Genomic DNA, 26,692 nt, shown 5'->3' with positions numbered 1-26,692 from the left:
GACCCAAAGCTAGTCGCTGCAGGCCCCACACTGTCCTCAGGAAATACCAAGAGAAAAGGCCGCAGGAGAGAGGATTAAACACTCCTGAGTATTCCCAGGGCCCATATCTAAGTCCTGCAGCTGTTGCCACTGGACTGAGTGGACGTGCACGGCCACTTTGCCCACCCAGTTCCCCTCTCTCGCCAACAGCTCCTGCTGCAAGTGCCAACCCTAGGCAAACCGGCCTCATTAACACGGGCACATCTTTTCTGCAGGGTTAGACTCCTGCCTCTCTACTTTTACGTTCAGGTTTGAAGGCAACCACCGAGAAGGATTTTCAGTTACATTTAGGGGTGCGGGAATGGGGCGCTAGCCCCAGGAAAGGGGCTAGAGAAGATGCTTGGAGAAGTCGTCCAGAACCAGGCTGCTCCTGCCCTGGTATGACATCCCCTGTGAGACCCGAATAGGATACAGCGGCTCTGCCCCAGGTGCCCATCTGGCCATAAGGGCTATGGGGAGAGCTGTTTTGCTCAGCGTGCGAGTAGGGGACACCCACTGGAAATGTGGCTTCTAGCAGGGTAGGTTTTGGAATAAGTTCTACGCTGGCCTTCAGCTTCCTTAACTGTAAAACGAGGGGCTGAACTCCCTCACGCTTCCCCAGGGGCACTGGCTGTCTGGCCATGCTGAGGACAGGGAGGTTTTCCAGCTGTCTTAGAGAAAACGTTCCTTCCACTCCAGCTCACAGGGAAGGGCGTGCCTGACGGGTCGCCACTCCTGCACTCACAGGAGGACCTGATGAGGCGCGATTCTGCAGGTGGGTTTGAAAACCCCCAGATAAAGAGAGAGGACGTGTTCTCCATATGCGAAGAGAGTGGACTTTTCCTTCTTGGTGGCCAAGTTCACTGTCCACGTATGCCAACCGCCGGCAGAAAACTTTGTACAAATAAGTGTCTGAGAGCTGGTCTTTCGCAGGACCAGGACACAGCCATACACAGCTTCCAGAATAATTCATCATATGTGTCTGTCTTACTGTAATTCAAATGCTCTCCCACATTGGGGGTTCTGATTTTCACGTTCCCTTGTGCTCCACTGAGGCCCTCAGCCATGTGTGGAAGGAAAAAGTCTCTTATGTGCTATTGGAATCTCTTCTGTCATTGTCTTGGATATAATCACCCACATGTCCCTTCCTGGGTCCTGTGCCATGCCATATTCAACACGGATTGTATGGAAAGGTCCCCCTCCTTGTTGTTCATTGTTTTCATGTCAACGGCAATGGACTCCATCTCTTCTCCACAGTGCTTCAGAGTTTACACTGCAAGCACGTGTTCGTCAACACAATTCATATAGCTCTAGGTAGACCTGTTGTCACTGGCCACTGCAGACGCATGCACATGCATGAGCTCTGGCACACACCATGCAACATGCCCCCTGCATGGCTCTGTCAATGCTACATCTTCGTACCATGCACTTCTTGCCCACAAAATCTTTCTCCATTCAGCTGTCTGCATGAGGGAGCTTTTACGGTATCTAGGGTGGGTGTGTGTGTGTGTGTGTGTGTGTGTGTGTGTGTGTGTAACGATTTCCAGGCTGAGAACAACTTGAGAATGTCTCCCCCACCGTGCCGATATCATCAGCTCTACCAAGCTTCCTGTGGCAAGCCTTCCCCTTCAGGAATTTGCCGCTTAACCATTTCGAAACCGCTCCACGTGGGCTGCAGGGCCATTTAACATCACAGGGATTGGGTTGTTCTTGGGCCATCCCTCATTTCACGTGCATCCTCAGTGGGGTGTGGGACAGTGACTTACACATACAATAGATGTTCAGCAGATGAATGAATGAGCTTGGCATCTTTCAACTTAAATCAAGTCTCCATTTCAGACATACTAATCTTTAATAAAATAAGCTTTGGTTCAAAAGAAAGCTACATCGGAGTGAAGTTTATTAGAAAAAAAAATTGCCACACACGCGTTTTAACAATGGGGATGTTGGGGGTTGGGGGGCTGTGATGAAGACTTATTTTCACCCTCTCTGAGGTTCTTCAAAGCATCTTTAATGGAGGGAGGGAGGCGTTAGCTATAAATAATGCTAGCTTCCGTGGCTTTTCCCCTCTCATTTTTCTCCTTCTGAAATGTCTTTTTTCCTACCCCACCCCCAATTTTGAGTATTTAATTATGTCTTATTACCATCACCCACCCCAGCATTCGCAATTCAGCAGGTCTGGGTAAGACCTGGAAACTGGCACTTCTTATGAGTACACTTTAAGAACCAGTGAGGTATACTATTCCTTACTAGAAAATGTGTTATAAAATTATAATAATTGATGAGTATAATAATCCGTACAATAAAAACTATAAAAAGGAACACAGATTGATTCATCCTACAACACTGACGAACCTCGAAAACATGACGCTCAGTGAAAGAGGCCAGACACAAAAGGCCATATATAGCGTATGATTTCATTAATATGAAATAACCAGAGTAGGCAGAGCCATAGAGACAGAAAGCAGATCAGTGGTTTTCAAGGGCTGGGATAAGGGGGACTGAGGAACAATGCTAATGGGTATGGGTTTTGGGGGAGTTATGATGAAAACGTTTAGGAATTATCCAGTGGTGAAAGCAGTACAACCTTGTGGATATACTAAAAACCACTGAGTTCTACATTTTAAGATGGTAAATTCTCGGGTATATGAGTTAGATACCAATTGTAAAATGCAAACATAAAGATTGTCAAAAGGAAACACGAGTGGCTCTATATATTCTTGGGATAACTAAAGATCCAAACTAAAAAATATATATATAGATTTGACTTATGTGTTAAAAATTTTTTTTTTAATCAAAAGGAAATAATAAATAGCAGAACATGATTTGCAACAAATAAAGCAGGGCCAATCACCTTACTCTTTCAAGACTTCACAAGTTACTGAAAAAAAAAAAAAAACCTAACACCGCTATAGAAAAATGGACTTAAAAGCACGAGCAGGTAGTTCTTAAAAACTGAAATTCACATAGCTACGGAAAAAATAAGTTAAACTAAGATACATTTTTGCCTAATCAATTGGTAAAGAATTTTAAAATGATCTTTTATAGGTGAGAATCCAGACTTCTAGGCGTGGGATACAATGTGCATCATACATATGAAACCTTTAAAATGTAGTGTAGCCTTTGACTCTGCAATGTCATTTACATGAACTTATACTAAAGAAATAATAAAGAGTGTGTCCAAACAACTATCCTCCAGGGAGCCGATCAGCGACTCTGTTTAAGGTTTCAGAAATCAGAAAGGAGTTGTGTGTGAAACAATAAGGGTTGTGTTGGAAGGTGGTCCATCTACCAAACGAAATGCCATTCAGCCGTTAGATGTGATGTCACAGAACTTATTGCCATGGAAAGATGCTCAGCTGGACCGTCAAGTGCAAGATACAGGTTACAAAAGAGCATCTACGGCATGAGCCAACTTTTGTTTTAAAAGTTGTGTATGTGACGTGACAGGTCCAGAAAGCTGTGAGCCTGGGCGTTACGGAGGGTGACTCTGGGTGAGGAGGGTAGGATGGGTGGGGTTTTCTTCCTACAAGTTGTTCCTTCTGCAAGTACTATGTAGTCCTTTTGTAATAAGGAAACGATTACTTTTCACTTGTTAAAAGATTGTAATGTAAAATTGAGGGGAAATGGCGTCTTCTGAGATGACGCCCTGATGTGCAGGAAACGGAAAGCAAGAGCTGTGTTGTAAAATGCAGAATGAAACGGAGCATGGTTTTAGGGGCCCCACTCTTTCTGCTGTGTTCCTACCGTGACAGCACTGGATTCTGCTGACCCAGCGTGCTCTGCTCCTAAGGAAACTTGGCAACTGCAAGGGAAAGATGCTTCTTGAGGAGTATTGTGCGTACTTAGAGACATGTTTATTTCCATACGCAGAGAATTCAGACAGCCCAAATCACTGAGCAAAGGACCAGGTAACAATATCAGACCTGGGCAGCTTATTGCGGTCGTCCTTGCTAACAGCAATAGCTAACGTTTAGTCAGCACACTGCTTGCTGTGCTCCATTCCAAGTGTTTTCCACGTACTAACTCACTTAATCTTCACCACAGCCCTGTATACTAGATACTGCTGTTATCCCCCACCTTAGGATGAGAAACTGAGGCACAGAGAGGGTGAGGAACTTGCCCAGGTGTAAGCATTCTGGCTGTAAAGTCTTGTTACACTTTTCGGGGTCTCTTTAATGACAACTCCATACTTCTGGTCCAAACAAACATCTTGCCACGGTCATTTGGAAAAGCTTCTTTCTGCTTCACTGGGCTGTGATCATTCTTCCCAAGATGGTCACAGCGGCCTTAGCGAACTGTCCTCATCATCTTACATCTACATCTCCTGCTCCCCGAGATGTGAGCTCCTTGGATCCACTGGGTCTCCTTTCCTGTCCCCCAATCCCACTGCCTCGTGGGTTCACGTCGGGAGAGCAAGCTAGGAGTGGGCAACCACTGGGCTTTTGTGCGTGATGGATCCTCATCGCACTGTGTCCTCAGGGGACTTGGAGTTTGCAGATCAATCTCCCAGTTTCTCCTAATAGCTGCTACATGCTAGGCATATTGCAAAATCCCAAGACACAGGTGATGGTCTTGAATTTTCAGTTTTTCTGAATTTTCAGGAAGTTATTTTATTCCGGGACAAATAGGGTGGGGAGCATGGGAGGAGTCCGCCGAGGGTGCACAAAATAAGGGGCTGCATTGTCTGTAGAGAATTTTAAAACAACACAACTAACTAAATGTCTATCTGTTTTTAGGTTGTCTCCATGTACCAACAATTCTAAACAGTGTCAGTGACGGAAGACCCCCAACCTGGAACATTGGACCATACCCTGGGCCCCTCCCGCATGTCCCCGCCCCACACACAGACCCTGGTACACCACCGCTTCTACTCCTAGTTTTTCTTACATTCTACCATTTTATTTGTGAGTCTGATCATCAACCCCCAATACCCTCCCTCTTTGCTGGGTTTCTTGGTACCCCAAGTGATGGGAGAGGAGCAGAGGCTTTATTGGGGAAGGAGAGGAATAACCTTTGAAAACTGTGTCTGCCCTCTCCTCTCCCTGCGAAGGTGTCTGGAAAAGAGCAGCTGGGAAACCAGGCATGGGGCCCAACTCTGGCTTTTCCCCGAGGGCAGACCTTGTCCCCAACTTGGAGTCAGGCTCATGATGGGAAAGGGAGTGCCTATGAGACCCAGCCCTGATGTCCCAGCTTCTCTAAGACTTCCCTGTGCCCCAAGGCAGAGTTAGTCACTTCCTTCTAGAGCTCTCAGAGCACTTCTACACCCCTTTGTGAAAGGCTGGGCACACTGGAGCATCTTAGATCACCCCTCTCTTCAGGGGGCTCCCCAAGGGCAGGAACTTACGCATTCGACTTTTTCCCCCCGATTCTGACATAGCAACTGACACACAGCAGAGCTCAAAAATGTCAAGAGGAACCGAAAATGGAATCACACACCGTCTTAATCTTTCCCCATGAAACGTGTCTACTATCGGTCCATGATACATATGGTCTAGGCATCATTGATTGATTCATTCATTTATTCTACATGTTTGTTAATTCTCCACATGTTTGTTAATGTCATTATCATTATGACAAAGTGTTGTTCGTTTTTCTTTATTCTCATTGATCTGAGTAATTTCGTTTGTGAAAGATTAAACTGCAAAGCCGATGGAGGAATAGCAATTCAATACAAAACAGATAAGTTTCTGGAAAGAAATACGGACACTGCAGGTGGAACCCTGCTGCTATTAATTCACTCTGTGGTGATTACAGAGACCTGCAGAAGGAACGGACGAGGAAATGGAGTTTGGGTCATCCTCCGCTAGGGGCAAAGTCTCACGAAAACCGCTGTGCCCTGGCCATCCCACCCAAGGTTGTCCCTGCGATAAGGGCTGTGTAGTGGCCTCAGCACAATTATTACTAATAACAGGTGGGGATGAGCTGGGAGGAAGATGTGACAGGACTCGTTCAGCCTTGTCCAGGCCACACCCAGTTTAGTCAACGACTTCTGAACCCAAAGAATGTCAGAGAAACACAGTGCAGGTTGTACCTGGGGCTTAAAAGTAAAAGCGTCAGCCTGCTCCTGCAGTGACACACAGTCCAATCTTCTACCAGGAAAGAAACGCCTCTCACTGCAAGGGCAGTCTTGAAAGGGAGATCTGTCCTGGAGAACATGCAGCTGTGTTACTGAAAAAAAAAAAACGAGAGGCTGATCTGATCTTCTTCCTTCCCTTTAAACAGAAGAACTGGTATCATAGCTTCAGTAAGACTCATGTCAGCAACCATCACTGTGAAAACCTTCCTTCCAGGATGAAATTCAACCTCCATAGCCATGTGCTGCGTGGCATTTTAAAATATATTTTCTCGGCACCTGAGATGTAAAAGCATGTAAAATAAATAAAAGCCAATTAACAAGAGCATCTGGGGAGAGGCTGCTGGGGGTGGGGGAGCGACTGGAATGCAGGGGAACTCCTTGGGAAGCGCGCAGCTGACAGCGTCAGCGGCACTTCCTGAGGCCTGGCATTGACCGGTCTGAGAACCTTCCGTGGCCTCTCAAGCAATATTAGCACAGGCAGTGTTTGCAAGCCAATGTCCCACGGGCCGAGCCCAGCTTACAGCTGTGTTTCGTTTGGCTTGAACAGTGTATACGTTTTTTAAAAGTTGGAAATCTATAAATAGGACATATGCTTTCCCGTTTACCACAGTGTTCGCTACCCCCACTTGTCCACCGGTTTGTCCTTACGACCTGCCAGGCCTCCGTGGGCATCTAGGTCTGTGAACCCTCTATCCTAGTCTCTGCTTTCAAACTTGGCTGCCCAATGGAATGGTAAAAGGGAGCTTTCGAAAATATGTCTGTGCCCTCCCCGCCCCACCGCTGCCGAGATTCCGATTTAATTATCCTGGGGTGCAGCCTGAGCAGCAGTTTTTAAAGCTCCCCAGATGATTCTAACGTGCAGCAGAACCGGAGAACCCCTGCCCTTGAGAAAGCTCTGACCCCAGGGCATTTTCTACCAGACTGCTTCCCTCTCACCCTGGGCCACCTGGTCAGGTGAAGCATCACCTCGCTCAGACTCCTGCATCTGACCTTCTCTGAAGAGGCTCTAAGCCAAACTCCCCAGAGGATCCCTGATGCCTTGGGAGAGAAGACTCCCTTTGAAATAATGAGTTAGGGTCATTTTTCTAGAGCTTTTAGTAGTTGGTGATTTAGCCACAGGCACATTCAGAATCAATCGACTTTCTCATTTGATTCCTCATACTAGATGTATAACGACATCATGAAGAGAGTATGACTCTCCCAATTTACAGGTAGGAAAATGGTGATACCCAGCTCTAGGTAAAAGCCCCGTTTTGTAACTCAGGCTACAGTTGAATTTATTTCAGTGGCCATTCAGCGCCTGTTATGCCGTTTGGGGAGGGCTCTCTTTCGAAATAGCCCAGACGACTGTGTACAGCCAGAATCTGCTCTGATGAGTCAGTGCCTGTGCCACACTGGTAGGTAAACATTTGAGTTTAGAGACAATGGATTCGCACGAGGCACCAGTCACTGGGTCATATCACCCTGTTGCTAGAGCCGCGACAAAAGTTATTAAGATGTGGTCCCAGTGCTTGAAGGCTCAAGCCCGGAGCGGGAAAGAGATGCGGAAATACTGGCAGTGGGATATGTTGCACAACCGAAGGGGGTGTAAACCGAGTGAGAGGAATCAGAGGAAAGCATCTATTTCAACCTGGAAACACCAAGAAAGGCTCCATAGAGCAAGAGATGTTTAGACCTGCATTCTGAAGGATGAGTAGGCAGACAAGGGTGGACAGCTGGAGGAACTTGCTGAGCAAAGGCATGGGGATATAGTACTGCGCAGCATGTTCAGAAAACTTGGCTTCAAGTCAGGAAAAGAACTGCAGGTTCCCTTGACAGTTAGTTTATCCTGCTTATCTGTAAACCCGATGGTCGTGAATGGTCTCGATGATTTTTTCAGTATTTGGCCCATTGAGGTGAGTTGCAGGTGAGTTTCCCAGCTGCAACGACAGAGCTCACCGTGGTAATGACATCCCTAGTCTGTTACCTTGCATCTTCCCCTTTTCAAATAGCATTCCAGAAATCTGAAAGTGACCCTTATGCAGCAGATACAGCCACGGGAACAGTGGTATTGCTAATTGCCTTACAGTGGCTAATTCCGGTGGCAGAATTATTTTAAAAATCACAAGAAAAGATAGAAATCACAGAAAAAGAGGACATGAAGTAAACACTAATACTTTGGCGATTTGGTTAAAATCATCTTGGTTATAACCCGAGTCATCTCACTAATTAATAAAGACACTTCAGTGTTTGTAATTTCTCTTAGCCATGTCTTTTAAAATCCACACTGTGGCCCTTACTCTGGACATCCTTTTTAATGCTGTTGAATTCAGAAATTATGGATTTTTTAGTATTCAAACTTAGCGAGTTATCTAAAAGCTTTTACTCGACCTAATTATGGTTCTGCCCTCCAAATGGATGCATCCTCGGAAGTAGCATTATTGTTCGAGATCAGCCCAAATGCCCAAGTGGGTCTGCACTCCCCTCTTCACCGTTGTAGCCTGCAGCTAGTACGTGACTTTGAGACTCCTCAGTATTTTCAACCTGGAAGATGTGTACGAGATTAATTACAAACGGAGAGGCCTCAAGTAGTTCACCCCTCCATTACCAGTAATGAACCTTCTTTCATACTATGAAGAGACTTCTAATTGGGCTTATTTCTCGCAGTAGATATAATAAGTATCCCTCAGAAGTTCACTTTGCCAACTCATTTTGTGAAGTAAATCTGATAATTACATGCAAACTGGAGGGTCCCTTGAGAATAAGCAAATTTCGTGACATTAGATGGTTGGGGGTAGCCACAATGAAAATTCACTACATCACAACGTATACTTGGTTCATTAATCTGTAAATAGAACCTGGCCTTAATTATTCATGATAATAGCCCTTAATATACTAGTTCGCCGCAGCATACTTTGTATCAGTAATGGAGCTTTCCACCCTTTAAGAACTTATTATAATTCTCTGCTATTACATCTTCACTGAGAGGTGGGGTAAGGGCCTGACCAGGTTTTCATGGGAATGTCATGTTCGCAGCCTAATAATCAGGCTTTACTCTTCTGAAGACACTTTCATCCTAAGGATCTCAAAGCGCTTTACGAGCCTTCATTAGTGCCAGGAATACCCCGAAGGCGCTGGGGTTTTACTATCTTTGTTTTATAGGTGAAGAAACAAGACACGGGCTGGTGAAGTGACTTGCCCAAGGTCACAGGACAAATCAGCGGGACATCTGGGAGGGCGCAGGCAGGTTCGGGCAGTGACTGTTTTCCTTCAGCCTTACAAGAAATCATTTGTATGTCTTTGAGCTAGAGGGCATGGCCATGACTTATCTGAATATTTAGGTGGCCCCCATCCACTGTGGCACATGCAAGGCACACAACAGCCCCTCTGCCCCCGCTGAAGGAAGGAATAAACTTCTGATCCTGTAATTCCTTATCAGTACTCGACCTCTTTTATTCACAATTTTTCTCCCACTTTGTAGAGCTCATGGAAGAGTCTTGTGAAGTATGCTAATATGCTGCTGCTGTCACTTCCACGTTTGCACTGTCTAAAAAAGAACTGAGTGTTTGCGGGGGGCTTCTATGAAGAGAGATTTCCATCTCCCATATCATAGGATTTTGATAAAGGATCTTTGCTTGGGTTAGATTCAGCCGTGGTGTTCAAGAGTTCTAGATGATTAAGCGGCACTTTCTCCTTATAAATCTAGCTATTCTTTCTAAACCTTCAAGCTTCAAGAACACTGAGAAAGAGCTTTTAAAAATTATTTTTTTATTGCTAGTGACATCTATAACATGGGTCCTACTTTGAGGGTGGGCAGGGGGAATCTCTTTTGTTTGTTTTGCTTTAAATGTGTGTATTTGATCCCAGCTCAGATTTACATTTAAAACATTTTAAGTGTATGCACTCCCAGTCGTGTGGAATGCCAGGAAACGAGTTCATTCTGCAAGGAATGAGCTTTTCAGCTCTGTCCTTTGTGACAGATTCCAGAGCGTCTCTACCTTAAGGCAGGCGGGTCACCAGGCCGCTTCTGTGACCCCCCCTAACCTGTACCAGGCTGCCGGCAAGCACTCCTGTCAGCTCTGTTTACTCTGGCAAGACTGATGGCATCCAGGTGGATTTCCCAACCCCTGCGCCTCCTCACTCTCCGCCCCCACTTTTCTCCAGCCCATGACTGTGGTTGCATTTGCCAACTGAATAGTTAGGCAGTGAGCTGCTGTGCAAAACTCCAGTCTGCACAAGCGGCTTTGTTCCTGAGTGAAGCCACTCGCTTTGCTTCTAGGAGTGCAGGGCCACCACCTGATTCCTCTACCCTCCCCCTCCCCACCACTGCCCAATTGTCCTCCGGCCTTCAGGAAAATGCGCCTTTGTGCTTGTTACTGCCCCTGCATCCCCGGATGAAGTCACTCGCCTGGGAGGGCTGCGCTGTTAGGCAGATAATCCTGTTAAGCATCTGGAGGGCCTGGTCAGGAGATGTCCGGCTCAAGAATGTCAGGAGTAGATGGAATGGTGCTGGTCGTGGGCTCCCGGCTCGGTGCTGAGGGAAAACAGGCTGCTGCCCTGGTGGACATCAGCCTCGGGTCTGCCAGCTCCCACCGGCTGGCGACAAGCTGCTGACCACAGTGGACTAATTATGAGTGAACGACTGCCCACCAGCGAGAGTTAACGTTAGCCCTTGGATGTGGCATTAAGCACTAAGCACTAGGGACTGGGGCACGAGTAAGACTTCATTCCTGGGTAACGTGTGTGCGGGTGGGGGAAGCAAGGGGTGAAGTTAAAGGACGAGAAAGCAAACACCAAACACGGCGCAGAATCCAGAAAGGGAACGATTCCTGAGGCCGGGAAGGAGGTGAGATGGTCCTCCCTTGCTCCCTTTCCTTCCCTCCTTCCAGGACCAGGACATGGGGGAGAAAAGGGAGGGTGTTCCTGACAGGAGAAATGACACAAGCAAAGGTGCCGAGGCAGGGACTAATAAGCCGAGGTCAGGAAACGTCGACAGAGAGACATGCCTGGTGTCAGGGTTCACAGGAGGAGTAACGGAAGAGTAAGGCTGGGGAGCCAGGTGGGGCAGGTGAGGAGAGCCTCGAGTGCGAGGCAGAGGGCTTACTGAGCAGGCAACAGAAAAAAAGTTCTGGAAGGATTAACCAGGAAGGTGGGAGGGTGACATGATCCAGGTGGTGTTCTAGACAAAGCAATCTGGCATCAGTGTGTAGGTGGAAGAGACGGAACACAGGAAGCCAGGTAACTGTAGTAACCCGCACGTGGTTTGATAAGGGCTGGGCGGTTGCTGTCGAATCTATTCACAGCCTGGAGCCCTCTTCAGCCCCTACCCTCCACGCCCATTCATGGTTAACTTCATTCATCCCTTCGATCTTGGTTTAAATGCCACGTCCTCCGGGGAGACCTCCCTGACTGACCCCAGATTAGGTGGCGTCCCATTACCGTATGTTCCCATAGAAGCCTCGTCGTAATTAAATGTTTTGCCATAATTACCTCATTGTAGTTTTCGTGAAGGGGGGTAAAAATAATATAAAATTTCGCATCTTAACCATTTCTAAGTATACAATTCAGTAGTGTTCAGTATGTTCACATTTTTGTGCGACCACCACCACCATCTATCTTCAGAATTCTTTCATCTTGCAGAACTGGAACTCTGTACTCATTGAACAATACTCTCCATTTCCTTCATCCTCATCCCCTGGCAACCACCATTCTATCTTCTTTATAAATCTGACCACTCTTAGGTACCTCATATAATAATTGGAATCATATAGTATTTGTTTTTGGTGACTGGCTATTTTACTTAGCATACTGTCTTCAGGGGTCATCCATGTGGTAGCAGGTGACAGGATTTCCATCTTGTTGTAGGTGAAATAATATTCCATTTTTATGTATGTAAATATATATGTAATATCCCATTTTGTTTATGCATTCATCTGTCAATGACCACGTGTAGACTTTTAAAAAAACCAATAAAATGAAATAAAATAAAATGGACTCTGATAGAATAGAACAGAATAAAATATCAGAGTGCATTCTTGTAATAGGGGTAAGTATTGCAAGGGAGAGTCACCTGTCAGAACTCCAAAATAGTAAGACTAGCAAAATAGGAAATGAGATTTATAATATGTCCTCAGAATTTATGAACATGAAACAAATTCCTTCTCTATCTTGCATGAACTAATGCTAAGCTGAGTATTAAAGACTTTACATATCTGACTATTTGCACTTTAAACCACCAAAATGAGTGAATGAAGAGTGACAAAGTGCTGTTTCTCCTGGCCACGTTTTCCTAGGCATTCTCAATTCTGTGGCGGTATCTGTCTCAGAATATGCACAGGCTGGCTCTCTAGGATCAGCCATCTTGGCTGCATGATCCTGGAGGCTCTCACAAAACCAGAATACAATTCTCCATGACTCAGCTTCGCTGGCCACTGGAGTCTGGATTTACCTCCTAATGTGAGCCCTTCCTCTCTCAATACCCTTCAGTTCTGGGCTCCTAACACCTCAGGTTAAATCCTAGACAGGAGTCCTTCCTTTAGAGCAAGACAACGGATATAAGACAGCTCTCTGAAAAGTTCTTACCTTGCAGCTACAGGTACATAAGTGTGAGGGAGGACACACACGTACATGTATGTATACACACACACACACACACACACACACACACACACACACACACATTAGGCCGAGGAAGCAAAGAAGAGAGGTTGTAATTATACCTTGGTGACTATGGGATGTAATGCAGGGGTTATGAGTGGCCATCACCTCAGATCCTTCCCTTAGTCATCAGCAGGGACTTCATCTCCCTTCTCCCCATGTTATCACTTTGTTCTGGCTATTACACAGATGCTTGCATAACCTAAGTACGCACTGAGGTCTGGAGCCTCCCTGGATGCAGAGAGGGCCTCTGCTGACCTATGTCTAGTATACCCGATTGCCCCCAGGCCCCGGTACCGCACTGAGCTGAAGCAAAGTCATCAATAAACATCTCTGCCTGAGAGAATCAACCAAATCTGTATAAACAAAAACTGTGAGCTGGAAATAACTTACACTGGTAGTTGTTTAATATAATAGCCACATCCCTGGACATATATCCACAGTTCAAAAATTCATAAGGCATTTACATTTAGAAAGAAGCTGTGGTTGGGAGGATAATGTGTAATATGATTATGCTAATTTTCAATACAGGCAATAAAACAAAATCAAATTTAAAGAACCATATCTAACATTTGCTTATTATAAGTGAACTTTAAAACTGTTCTTGGAAATCAGAACATGTTATTAAGATGTAGAGATACCGAAGATATGAAATTGATACTGAACTTCCAATATAAATTACAGTTGACCCTTGAACAACACAGGTTTGAACTGCACTCATATGCAGATGGTTTTCAATAAATACCTGTAACTGTCTTCAATCTGGCTGGGAGGCCACGGATGCAGAGGGCTGACTGTTTGCATCGATCTACACCATCTTATAAAGGGGACTTGAGCATCTGTGCATTTGGGTATCCGCAGGGAGTCCTGGAGCTAATCCCCCACAGGTACCGAAGAACAACTAAGTTTTGGGGGAGTCAAAAGTTATATGCGGATTTTTGACTGCACGGGGGTCAGCACCTCGTACTCATACACTGTCCAGGGTCAAACATAAGCATTTGGAAGCAGGACTTAGTCAAAACTGAGTTCAGTGGCCTCTCGAACTCTAATCACGTGGCAATGATAAAATGTAAAAACAGAACACTAAAAATATACGGCTGTGCTCAAAAAGAAAATAAGCACCTCTACGGACCATAATTTATCAGAAATACAAGCTTATAAGTGGTAAGCAGAGTTGATGGGTTCAAAAGTACCACAATGGGGAAGCAAAGCCAGCATCACTGCGGAACAGCACGGTTCCACACTGAGCCATGAGATGGCTGTTCTCAGGTCCTGGGTACAAGGTGGAGCTTCTCCCACCTCCATAGGTATGAGGTTTTTTTTTAAAAGCCATTGGTCCAGGTGACAGTCTTAACATATTTTTTTCCAGGCTTCTTTAATGAGTAAGGGAGTCCCACCTTAACCTAAGTTTTATACAGTGATCCTAGATCTGGTCCTCACTCTTAACATTAAGTTTTAAATCAACAACGAGTAGATATATTTATTCCAGTAGAAAAGACAATAATAGAGCTGTCTGAAAATGAATTTTAAATAACAATTTTAGGATCTTCAGAGACAAATGAATGAACAACATCCATCAGAACAAGTTATGAAATAAGAACAGGAGAATATGAAAAAAGAACTTATAATAAAACTTAGAATTGAAAAATGTATTCATTAATGTAAAAAGGATTCCTCTATATGGAACACAAAAAGAAAAGTAGCAAATTGAGAGACAGTGCCAGGAATATACCCAGAACTGAGCGTAGAAAGATAAAGATAAATAGAAAGAGCAATTCAGAAACCCAAATAATGACTAGAGAGGTTCCAGCAATATCTAATCACAGTTTGGTGTAAGAGGATAGAAAAATGATGGCGGGCAATAGTGGAAATGTTGCCTGAGAACTTTTCTTCATACTTAAAGAATACACCAAATATCGAGCAGTATAACTGAAACTAAATTATTCTTAGACACATATCACCATTAAACTGCAGAAAAACCAAGGCCAAAAAGAAATTAAAGCTAGGTAAGAGGCAAGGCAGATTCCTGTTACAGAATGATGATTACATCGACAGTGGACCACTCATCACGAATATCAGAAGCCAACAGTATCCTAATGGACTAACATCATCAATGTGCTAAAGGAAAAAAAAAAATCAGTTCAGAATTCCTCGCATGGCTAAACTATCATTCATGAGTGAGAGCAAAATAAAGTCTTTTTCAGATTTACAAATTCCAAGGGTATTTTCCATTCACAGATCCTCACTGAAAAGACTACCAAAGCATTTACTTCGGCAAGAAGAAAAGCGAACTCAAAGGGATGAAATGGGTGCAAAAACAGAATGCCCAAATGGGGAAGAGTATATTGGTAGATTAACCGGGGAGCATAAACTTGGGCCAGAGGTTACCTAAAGATGCATAAGACAAAGAGGAAACATGGAAACGTGGGCAAAACAAAGACTTAAGTCACCAGTATTAATGAGGAAGAATTTGATCTGCCCTAGATTCTCTTTGTTTGGCCATTCAGCAGAGGAGAGATGAGTGACCTGCATCCATTGATTGTTTTATACTCGTCTCATTCCAAGGAAGATTTGGGTCAGCTAACTTGCAGCTATTCCTGGTCTAGTCTTCATTTTCAGATCCAAGAACTTCCTAAGGGAGTCGTTGGCTTTTGATTGAACCTTTGGCACTAGGCCCAGGGAGAGCTCTCCATGTTCAAATGAATCATGGGATGTGGGTTTTTAAGCAATCTAGTCCCTCAAGTCTCCCAGACAAACACAGCAAAGACTCTCAGAATAACTCAAACTCAAAGGAAAAAGGAACATGGGACCTATGAAAAAATTCTGCAGCACTAAAGAATATGGAACATCTTCCTTCTCAAGTAGGTTAACTTAAAGGTAAAGCTGCCTAATATTTCCAATGAGATAAAGGAATTCATCATGTTAATCAATGAACAGGTCAGCGTAAAATGAGAATGTAACAAAATTATGCCCATAATAGCTGAAATTGGGTCTTCATTAAAAGCAATAAAAGCAGAATGGAAACTACAAAAAATTTCCTTATCCAAATAGATGACGTCAAGAATGATATACCAAATACAGAATAAGTCAGTATGAAATATTTTAATGAGGCAAAAGTAAACAATAGTATAAAGAACCTGACAGCCAAACTGTGACTAAAACATTCCTGACAGAGAAGGAACAGCCGGTTAAGAATTAATTATCAAATTTCCCAGAATTTGGGAGGAAAAAAACCTAACATTGGGAATCAAGAGGACTTACTTTACTCCAGATAAGATCAATAAAAAGGAAACAAAATTAATATATACCCTGGAGTATTGTTCTTAAACCTCAAGAGGAAAATATACTTTTAATGTGATAATCAGTTGAGGAGGGAGGAAAGAATTATATTCAAATCAAGGTTGCATCATGCACCTCTTCTGAAATAATGTTAAAAGAGAAAAGAGAAACACCTACAGGCCACTAAAATGTAGATGTGCCACACAAGGATTTCATTCCTAGTCGTCGATAGTTCATATATAAGGAAAACAGAAAGATATTTTAAGAGATACGAAAACATTAATAAGCCCAGTGCTGTCTCTGCAGAGATTCTTCAAGGGTATACAAATCATTGTAGAATGATTTATTAGAGAATGAGTGAAAGAACTATGAATTGGAAAGTTATGATTGAAAAGAAATAGTGATTGTTACTGAAATGAAGTTATGCAGATAGGTGTAAAAATCTACATTAGGTTTTTACCAGTGACAAGGAAAGAGCGTTACTGATGTCTGAATAATGGATACAGATATTGCAAAAAAGGAAAGACATTTTGAAAAGATAAAAAGAGGACGTTTTATATTGTGGCAGGCGGCTTCTAAGAGGGCTCCTGTAGATGTCTTCCTTCTAGGGTTCAGGTCTTTGTGGATTCTTCTACCCTGCCACATGAGCTGTACCTAGGGATACTCTTCTAACGAAGTACAGCAGAAATGACGAGACATCACCTCCCAGATGAGGTTACAGAAAGATTCTGGCTTCCCTCTTGCTCACCATCTCTTGTTTGATCTTGCTTTCTCCCTTGCTTGCTCTGAGGGAAGAACTGCCACGTTGTGAGCTGTCCTATAGACAGACCCAGGTGTCAAGAAATTGATAACTCTGGCAAATGGCCAGCCAGGATCTGACACCCGCCAGCAGCCTCATGAGTGAGCTTGGAAGTGGGTCTTTTCAGGCCTGCCAACGGCCACATGGGTGAGCGTGGAAGCAAATTCTCCCCTAGTTAAGCCTTGAGATGATTGCGGCCCCAGCCAACACCTTGACTGCAGTCTTATTAGAGACCCTGAGCCAGAGGACTCAGCTAAGCCACATCCTGTAAGATGGTAAATGTTTGTTGTTTAAAGCCACTACATTTTAGGATAATTCGCTACATGGCGATATATAACTAATATATCCATTGTCTGATCATATTTTAGATTTCAGAAGAATGGGATAAAGAAGAGAAGAAGGAAGCTCAGAAGGGCATATTTATTTTTTTCATGAAAGCGAGTCAAAAAATACCAATTTTGATTAAGTGCAGAACAACAAATTTATAAAATGTTTTAAGACATCATGACTAGGATCAACAAAATGGTGACTGGCTTCCAAACAGCCACAAGTCAAAGAACATATTTCATATGTCAGCATGAAAATAGAAAAGAAATACTGAGAAAGACTGTAATGAAATCTCTGAAGTCAGAGCAAGAGTAGCAATTAGATCAGGCACCATTTTAGAGCATGAGGAATCTCAGGTTGGTTTAAAAAGAGAAGCCAACAATATCTACTGACTCGGTAAACAGATATCTATTGAGCACCTACTGGGATACCTGGTGAACAATGTTGATGCTTGAATACAAACAAGCAAATATAATGCAGGATAGTAAGTGCAATGACGAGAGAAGTGCAGGACACAAGAAAAGTTGATTGGTGTAAATTAGTATTTTTACCTCTTTTTTTGTTTTGTTTTGGGCTATCCACATAACAAGATTCCCAAACCCTAAAACACACACGCACACAGGACTGACTGCAGTGAAAACGTTTAATTCGCTGTCATCAGGTTGTGACAGATTAAATAGAGTACGTACCAAAAAAAGAATTAGAGAATAGGAACAACATAATTTTAAGGTGGAATTATATTATATTTTACACGCAAAAACACATTATTTTTACATAACGCCCTCTCGATAAATTCCAATGATTAGAAATTCTATTAGCTATAATTCTGATCATAGTGTAATAAAGTGAGATATCATAAGGTTTAAGACAAAAACTCATTAATAAATTGGAAAGCCTTATACAACAACTGGCACAAAGAATATTATAATACAATAAGAGATGATTTAGAAAAATGGTTATGGGAATGTTACATAAGAAAACACACAAAATGTGGTTAAAGATACACTTGGAGTTGAATTTATGGCATAAAGTAATTTTTTTAAATAGAATTTAGAATTCCGCTTAAATTTCTAGAACTAGAACACAAAAGAAATCCTAAGGAAAATAAGAGTAAGGAAATGATAAAGGCAAAAAGCTGACTAGTTAAAGGAACAAATAAAATACACAAGATAGTGGCAAATCTAATTAAGAGAAGAAAAGAAAGCAAAATTAGAATTGAGAAAATTGACATAACAGTAGCTATAATGTATTTTAAAATTATTATATAACTTACATAATTATGTTATTGAATTTAAAAATAGCAATTAGATGGACATTTCTCCCTAAAAAATAAAATAATAGAAGAAACAAAATTTGGAAAGAGTAATAGAAGTCATAGAAAAAAATTACAAAAATAAAACCTCTACCCCTACCGGGAATTATGAAAAAGTAAATATATAGGCGAATGCTGTCCAATCTTAGAGGAACAGATAATTTTCAAGTTAGAAAAAAATTTTCAAGAGCTTTAGGGAAAATGGGAAGCTACCAATTGATTTTACAAAAAAACAGGTCCATGGCCTCTAAACATCTTTGACTTATGTACACACATGTACAGGCCAATTTCCCTTATAAATATAGATGTAAAAACCTCAGATGGAATGGGATTCCAAAGGACGTTGACTCCAATTCAGTCCTTCCAACGATTCTTTATCGAACACCTATTACTGGCCACGGATGATACACCAGACACTGTACAAACTCTGGGAGATACTAAATTAGGAGAGATGATCCTTGTCATCAAGGAGCTCAGAGTCTACGTGGGAGGGGACACATGGAAGAACCATTAAAACGTGTGAAATGCAAATGAAACTTATTCTCAGGAGACAGCAAAGAATGGGGACATCTGGCCCAGCCTGAAGAAAGAAAACATGGGGCTCTGGGCAATGACTTCTTGGAGGACAGTGTGCTTGAACTAAGTCTAAAGGAAGAGTAGGAATTAGCCAAGAGGGAGGTATGGGAAGCGGTGTTTGGCCTCAGTGGGTGAGGCCATTCCAGGCAGAGGAGATGGGAGCGGAGGCATGGAGGCCAGGATGCTTAGAAAACACTACTACGCACTTCGATGGTCCACAAACCTAGGAGTCTGCATCCTGCTTTTCATACTGCATCCATGGGGTATAAAGCAAATGTGGCGAATTGTGAAGTATAACAAAAAGTAGGTGGGGGAGGTCAGAGCCTGAGAAACACGAAAAGGGCAAGTGGAAGAAGACGAGCCACGAAGGACACGGAACGTAGCCGGTGAGAGAGGAATGAGGAGCACCAGGAGGAGAGATGTCATGGGAATCGTGGTCCACAGGGACTAACAGAAGAGGTAGGTGGTGTGAGCCCATTAGAATAGAAATCGATGAGCTGAGACCACAAGTCTAGACAACTTTGGGAAGCTTGGACAAGAAGAGAAAGTGGAGGTGTGAGATCAAAGGTACATTGTTTTCTGGTTTTAGGGTTGTTTCAGATATCTGCTAGTACATACCAACCCACTCTAAAACTTAGGGCTTAGCACGAGGATTATTTCACAGGATTCTATCAATTAACGGAGTTTTTCCGCTGGTCTCTCCATTGGTCACCCTTGAGGCTACATTCAGCTAGTGGGTCATCTGGTTGGGCTGGTTGGGACACTAGGCTTCTCTCTCCACATGAGCTCAGAAGCCCCCTGCTTCCACCCCAAAGTGGTCTCTCATGCTCCGGGGCCTCTTCCACATGGCCATTCTCCTCAAGCAGGACAGTCTGGATTTCCTTATGACATGGTAGCTGAGCTTTAAAAGGCAATAATCCAAGAGAGATATGCTCAGTTGGAAGCTCTGCCAAGCCTCTTCTTGCATCAGAGCTGCTAACGACCTTTTTAGCCTTGACATGGTCAAGCCTAGAGTCCATGTGAGAGGGGACTATACAAGGGTGTGACTCCTAGGAAAATTGGGAGGGGGGATCCACCCATCTAACAGTTCACTATAAGGGTGTTTTTCCCTCTTAATAATGGAATTTAAAATGTCTTTAGGCTCAGCCCAAAAGACGTAGATGAGAGGGAGACTCTGAAAATACGATAAAGAGAGATCATTACCAGAAGGTCCCAGAGGGTGTGCTTGGGAAGGGCAGGGGGAGGAAAACCATCCTCTGAGATTGGAGGGAGAGAGATTAAAAATGGGCGTGCATGTATTTTGGTTAAGTCACTGAGGGAAATAAAAGGGATCAATGTCCATGGAAATGTGGGAGAGTTTCGGAATTTGTGATCACACCCGCGCTCCCATCATTTTGCTTCTCCATCGACACTCGGTCTGCATGTTGAAGATGAGGAGGCTGACGATAGTATTGGTCCAGTTTTAGAATTTGGTCTTTGGATACTGCAGAAGGATAGGGGTGCCATGGAGTTAAGGGTTACCGGGGAGAGTAATCTGAACAATAGAAATTGGATTCTGACCCCATAGGTAAGGAAGAGAGGCCAGGAGGGGACTGATAGAGGAACAAGAGGAGTCAGGAAACTGAAGGTCCCCAGGTTAAAAATACACTGCGATATGAATAAAGATGTGAGAAACAACTGAGAAGTCGAAGCTCGGGGAGGTCCAAGGATCGCAGGGCTAGATTCTTAGATGGGGGAACCGTATGACACTGAAATCTAGGAGTTAGTGAAGGTCATGGCGGGGTGGAAAGTTCTAAACCAAACCCGTCAGCAGTGAATGAGGAGAGATGACCAGGAGGTGACAGTATTGCTGAGGGGCCGCACACACACGAGGATAAAGCCTAGGTCTGGCACTCGGTATTAATAATTATTTATGAAATAAACAAATGACTTTAATCTGTCGCCTTTGCTTAACAGATGAGAAAACTGAGGCTCTGAAAGCTGAGATGGGATTACGCAGCTAGTGTTCAGCCAACCAAAGCTTCCTGTCTCCTGACAGAACCACATTGAATGTGGATTTCTTTCCCAGCCCTCCCGGAGGCGACCCATGAGTTTATTATTTTATTATCTCGAAACGATTTAAATGGCATTTGTCATTGCTTGGGTGCTGGGATGGAATGTCCCGAAGTTAAATGAATAAAAGGAGTGGATACAAATCTTCCTTGCGGCCTACAGGGGTTTACTCACTTATTGGAAACATATCACATGTATTTTCAAGGCATATTTGTGGAAGCTGGTCTTGTAACCATATCCTCCCCAGTCTGCCAACACTTCATGCTTCTCTCCTCTTCTGGAACTATGGTCTCATCTTCTCTGTTAAGGCTCAGAAAATCAGGCACACATACATACACACATACATACATACACACACACACACACACACACACACGCATACACGCACACACACACACACACACACGCACGCCATAGCTGTCCACCCAGTCACCGTAGATTTTTCCAGACTCTATAGGATTAAAAAAATTAATTAGCCTTCAGCTGAGTAGGTCTGAGGCTGTTAAAGTCTTCCTATTATCCTGAAAGAAAAATGCAAACATCTCCCCCAAAGGCTATCGTCCGTTGTGGAATCCAACTTAAGAAGGAGGGTGGTGACATGCTCCTCTTTCCCACCGGACCACAATTTCAAAGCTTCAAACGTGTGGTAAATCTAACCAAAGATAAAGATTTGCAGGTGTTTTTTGCATAAAAGCAAGAGGGGCAGATGTATCTAAACGTGCTTCTAACCAAATGGGACATCTGCAACCCATTAGGGGTGTCCTGAAGAGAGAAAGTGAGAGGGGCGGCTCCGGCAGAAAGCCTGCTCTGCAGAAACGTGAGTGTGAGGACGTGTGTGGACCCTTCTGACAGCATCTGAGGACACTGAGGTTCGAAGAAAAGGTTGCCTTTCCAGAGGTAAACTCCTGCCTCTGCCAAATAACCCGGCTCCTCTTTTACTTCCCTTCGGTCACGTTATCTTTGAAATGTCAGTGCCTTCTCTTTACTCAAGTACACCTACATGTTTTACTATTTAAGACTTGGCAGCCACCTCGGAGAAAGAGAACATTCTCCTCTTTGAATGTGCGGACCTTGCTTTCCTAACACTCGAGAAGAGCCACCCATGTCCCGACTCTGCTTCTTACGCTCCCACACAACAAAGCGAAATTGTCACCATAGGCATGACTTACAGGTTAGTCACTGGCTATTATGCACCCTGTTTCAGACTCCCAGGAAAACCACTAACTTTTATTAAAGTGTGTGTAGCAAAGGCTGTTGCAAAATACCCACGGCTATGAAAACGACTCGGAGGTGTGTGATCGAGTATGTCACTGGGTTTTGTTAACAGGTAGGATCTGTGCCCAGGGCTTGCTGTGGGCCACCCTCTGGCAGTCAGATTAAATTTCAGTGACTGGGCCCACATGGAGCATAACATGGAACCAGGATGCTTTTTAAATGAGTTCCTTCAGCAAGCAAACCAAGTCTGTTTCCTGCACAAAGTCTTCTACCTGCTTACTGGCCTTTTGATAAACCATTAGCACCGGGGCATTTTGATAATTACTAAACTCCCGGTGACAGACAAAACTGGCCTGTTAAAACTTGTGCTGTAATTTGAGGATGAAAAGCCACACCTCTGGGAAACTTTGGTATCAAAACTGACTTGGTGTAAGAGACGAGGTGTCAGAAGCCACAGACTGACAAAGTGGATTTCCAAGTATAGTTGGCAATTACATTTTTAGAAGTCTCCAATTATGCCATTTACAAGAAGGTAATTTTAAGAAGCTACGAGTCAGGAACATGCTTTTAAATTTCTTCATTTATACTATTATAGGTAATGCCCGTATTTATGAAGCACCTACTGTATACAGAAGAGTACAATACAGTAAAAATCAGCAGTCCCCAAACCTCAAAAGCCAATGAAGAAAAGTCTCTTCAAAAATTAAAGTATGTGGCCAATGCACTTCTGGAAAGTATTTTACTTAAGATCAAGGAGAAAATCATGACTACAGCATCAGTGTGCTTGATTAGAAAAATCTCCTCACTTGGCCCAGGGCCTGTGTTAGGAGATTTTCTCCTAATCCTCTGTCACCAATGTCATCTACAAGTGAACAAATGAACAAAGAATTGTGACCAAGGGCACTTGATATTTCACTTTTCTTTCAACCCAGAATAATCTTCCAATGAAAGTGAATATGTTTCTATATCAGTTGAGATGCTTTCTATTGAAATTAAAGGGGAGATTTCAAATTGGTTTAAACGATACAAGAGATTTAATTGTTCACAGGTCTAAAAAGGCCAAAGGTTTCAGGCATGGTTTTCAGATCTTCAGCTGAATTTCCCTACAATTTTCTTAACTCTACTCATCCCCATGTACCAGTTCTGTTCCCCTTCTGATTTTCCTGTTATTCGCAAGATGGCTGCCAGCTATAACAGGGATTTCATGTTTTCTTTACAACCATGAGAAAAGAACAACTGGACTTCTTATAACCACTGTTTTGAGAAGTCAAAAGTGACAACCAAGCAAAAGTCCTGAGCTTTGAGATGACTGGATCACCATGGAACCAATCCCTGTAGCCAGGAAAATACCTTGGTACCACTTGGTTTAAGCATGGGTTACCTGAACCAATCACCTGTGGGGCTGGGGCTGGGGACCTACACAGAGGACATGGCTGTTACCTGCTAGGAAAGGAGTGACGTGGAATTTGAGGAGGTAGTCACAGCATAGTGTCTGCTACGATCCTTCATGCACAGACTCTGAATTACTAAGTGCTTTTTATTCACTATCAGAGATAAGCTCTGTACAGAGGAATCTATTTCCTTTAAATTTGCTAAGTCAGACATTAAAGATGTCTTTTAAGTTTGTTTTTTCATAGCTCTTTTCCCTTAAGAATACACTGAAATCACCCCTCCCCGCCTCGCAAAGAAATGTTTTTAAAGTTTGATATCAGTTTTTAATTCAGAATGATTTAAAATCTATCCTTTATTCCATCTTCCCCAACCCTTTCCTCCCATTTTCCAAAAGCAATATGATCTAATTTGGATTTTCATTTCTAGTAACCCAAATATTTTCTCCTTCAACTTGGATAATGGAGCATTAAATATACAGAAGAAACCATGTCATGTTCTAAGGTATAAGAAGCCTTGAAAGTTTCCTTCAGATGCATGTTCACCAGCCTCCCAAAACTTATCAAAGCAATGCCTGTCCTGTCCTCATAAATTCACCCGAAATTCATCAACTCAATATGCAAAGTACTGGTCAGAAAGATTTTCAACAACTAAATATTTATTTTACACTTTAATTAGAAATACAGCTCCTTGAGTTTAGAAATGCAATTATAATACTAAATAAAGTGTCCAGGGAGGAGTCCACCTGTAATATTTTCCTCCTACTGCCTTGCTGATGTGAGAATGAGCTGGTCGGAAGACAGGCCACTGCTTTCTTTAAACAATCACTGTTTAAAGGCTATGGAGGACAGACTAAATGAGAAGCTAACTTCACATAACCTCAGATATCAAAACAATTGTAGCCAAACTTGCGATATTTTCTCCAAGCATTATACTTGAAAGAACCATCCTACACTTTCAACTTGTTCAAGGTGAAAATGAGTATTCTTTCGCAATTTTAGAGGGTGCCTGCCACTGACGCTCACAATTTGCATTACTGGCAGATGCACTCAGGGAAGAAGTTTAGAATCAGGTCTGGGTATGTTTTCAGTTTGGAATTTACGACTATATCGATCACTCTTCCTCACTGACTTCCCCTCCTTGATTTTAGCAGTGTTGGCTGCCAAAACCCAAAAAGCAAGGCATAGTGCATTCCCTTCTGCGTAGCAGGACTCGAAGGCATTTTGGTCTCTTCAACCCCTTGACCTTGTGTGAGAGTGGAGGAAAAGGAACAGTTGTCTGCCACCGAAACCATATGCCACCTTTGGAATGGCCTCATGTCCTCTCTCTTAATAGGGAGCAGCCCTGGGGTTAGGGGGAAGAAGAAGTTGCAACACCTGGGCCAGGCCTGTGGCAGGCCGGCTGCGCCCCCCCACTAAGCAGGCAGCTCTGTGTGTGTGTGTGTGTGTGTGTGTGTGTTGTGGGGGGGAGGGCACCTTGGCCCAAATGCTGCTTAGTCAGGCTCCAATGCCTCACTGAGCTGCAGATGTGCCCAGACCTGCCGTCACCAGGTGTCTATGTCTGGGCCGGGAGGTGACGGAACAACTGTGACTCTTGCCTCCTGGTGTTTCCCGACACTGTCCTCAAAGGAATGTGGAAGACTTAGGCAAAGCCGCCTCAGAAGGCCCCTGACAGAGCCACAGCTCTCTGCCCACCCTGCCATGTCAAAAGCCCTGCCCCTTTGGTTTCACACAGTCTTTTTGCCAAGAACCCCAGGGCTGGCTCCTCCTCCAGGCTACCGATGGGCTCAGGTGGGAGGCAACTACGCACCTGTTCTGCTGTAATATGCTGTTCCCATCATTAGAACCCAAACAGCCATAACTAAAGTTATTTATTTTTCTTTTTCATACAGTGATCCATGATTTAAAATACCTTTTTAAAATTAAAAACAATTTTTTTCAAGCTCATTTTCCCCACTGCGGAAAACTTTTTGAAAATTAGTTCCCCAGGGAGATGCTCTTTTGTATTTACAAGAAATATTAACAACTAGAGGGAGTTTTATCAGGGTATAAATATTGTAAAGTTTATCAGCCCATTAGTGGACTCTGAATCCAACACAAAAAGGTTACTAACCTCTGGGTGGCTTTCGAGAATTCCATTTAAAGCTTAGGCAGCTGTGAACCATTCTCCATCAGGAGTGATGTTCACTCTACAAATATTTATTGCACACCTACTATATACTACAAGCCCAGACCTCTAAAGACATCACTGTATATAGCAGAGGGCGCAAATGAACAGCACATTGACCAGATTCAGCCAGCAAACACATTTTGTCCTACACACACCATATTTATCAAAAATTTGAATTAGTTGCCAACTTTTAAATATCAGAATATTTCCAGCTTCTCTTGAAAACTCAAGAAACTTGGCATAACTGAGCCCGCATTCCTGGCTGATGACAAGAAGAGTAACAACTGCCCACTTCAGACAGGCACTGGCCCTGGATTCACACCACCCCCACCTGCCCAGACCCTCGGCATGTGCTGGTGGTTCTCGCGATAGGCAGCCACGGCACACACAGGGATTTTCTGACTTTGTGTCTTCTCAACTTTTCCCCTGTTTAATAAAGACTTTTTCAGTCCTAGTTATTGTAAAGTTAGAGAAAACATCTTGTTTTTAGGCTCGCTAAAATGAGGAACTTGTCACAAAAGAAATGTGGCAAGGCTAAAGCACAGAGGCAAACAGTGAGGACTAGGAGAGCAGTGTGGCACTCAGGGATGTCCGCACTGGCCCACTGAGGAAGCCGAGGCCCAAAGAAGAGCGAAAACATGCCCAGATCCCATTACTGACCAGTAGGAGAAAAGAAGCGTGTTCTGGATGGTCGTTGGCCAACTGGGACGACATTCTTTTCTATACGCAGAGGTGAGTTCTCTTTCGCAGTTTCTGCTTACGTATTTCCGAGAAGTGGCAAAGAAGCCCATTAGATCTGGGAATAAATGAGAGGACTGACTTCAGAAGTCACACCGTGATA

At 43.5% G+C, this 26,692-nt stretch overlaps 1 protein-coding gene and 1 long non-coding RNA gene across 4 annotated transcripts in view; one reads left to right on the top strand and one right to left on the bottom strand.

Annotated features, from left to right (window-relative positions):
• LOC120599400 (uncharacterized) overlaps positions 1 to 5,599 on the top strand; it is a 34,828-nt gene extending 29,229 nt beyond the window's left edge. Inside the window, exon 4 of the long non-coding RNA XR_005651896.1 lies at positions 4,758 to 5,599. This is a non-coding gene — a long non-coding RNA (uncharacterized LOC120599400). The remainder of the gene's footprint in view (positions 1 to 4,757) is intronic.
• Positions 1 to 26,692, bottom strand: part of SH3GL3 (SH3 domain containing GRB2 like 3, endophilin A3) — a 138,975-nt gene that overhangs the window by 109,630 nt on the left and 2,653 nt on the right. For all 3 annotated transcript variants that reach the window (XM_039858482.1, XM_039858479.1, XM_039858480.1), the window contains exon 2: positions 26,512 to 26,647. In XM_039858482.1, coding sequence (XP_039714416.1) covers positions 26,512 to 26,565 — 54 coding nt within the window. In that variant the 5' untranslated portion in view covers positions 26,566 to 26,647. The remainder of the gene's footprint in view (positions 1 to 26,511; positions 26,648 to 26,692) is intronic.

This window comes from Pteropus medius, unplaced genomic scaffold (genome assembly GCF_902729225.1).
Source record: "Pteropus medius unplaced genomic scaffold, Ma_sr-lr_union100, whole genome shotgun sequence".
NCBI classification, from domain to species: Eukaryota; Metazoa; Chordata; class Mammalia; order Chiroptera; family Pteropodidae; genus Pteropus; species Pteropus medius.
This window is presented reverse-complemented; position numbering and strand designations above follow the sequence as displayed.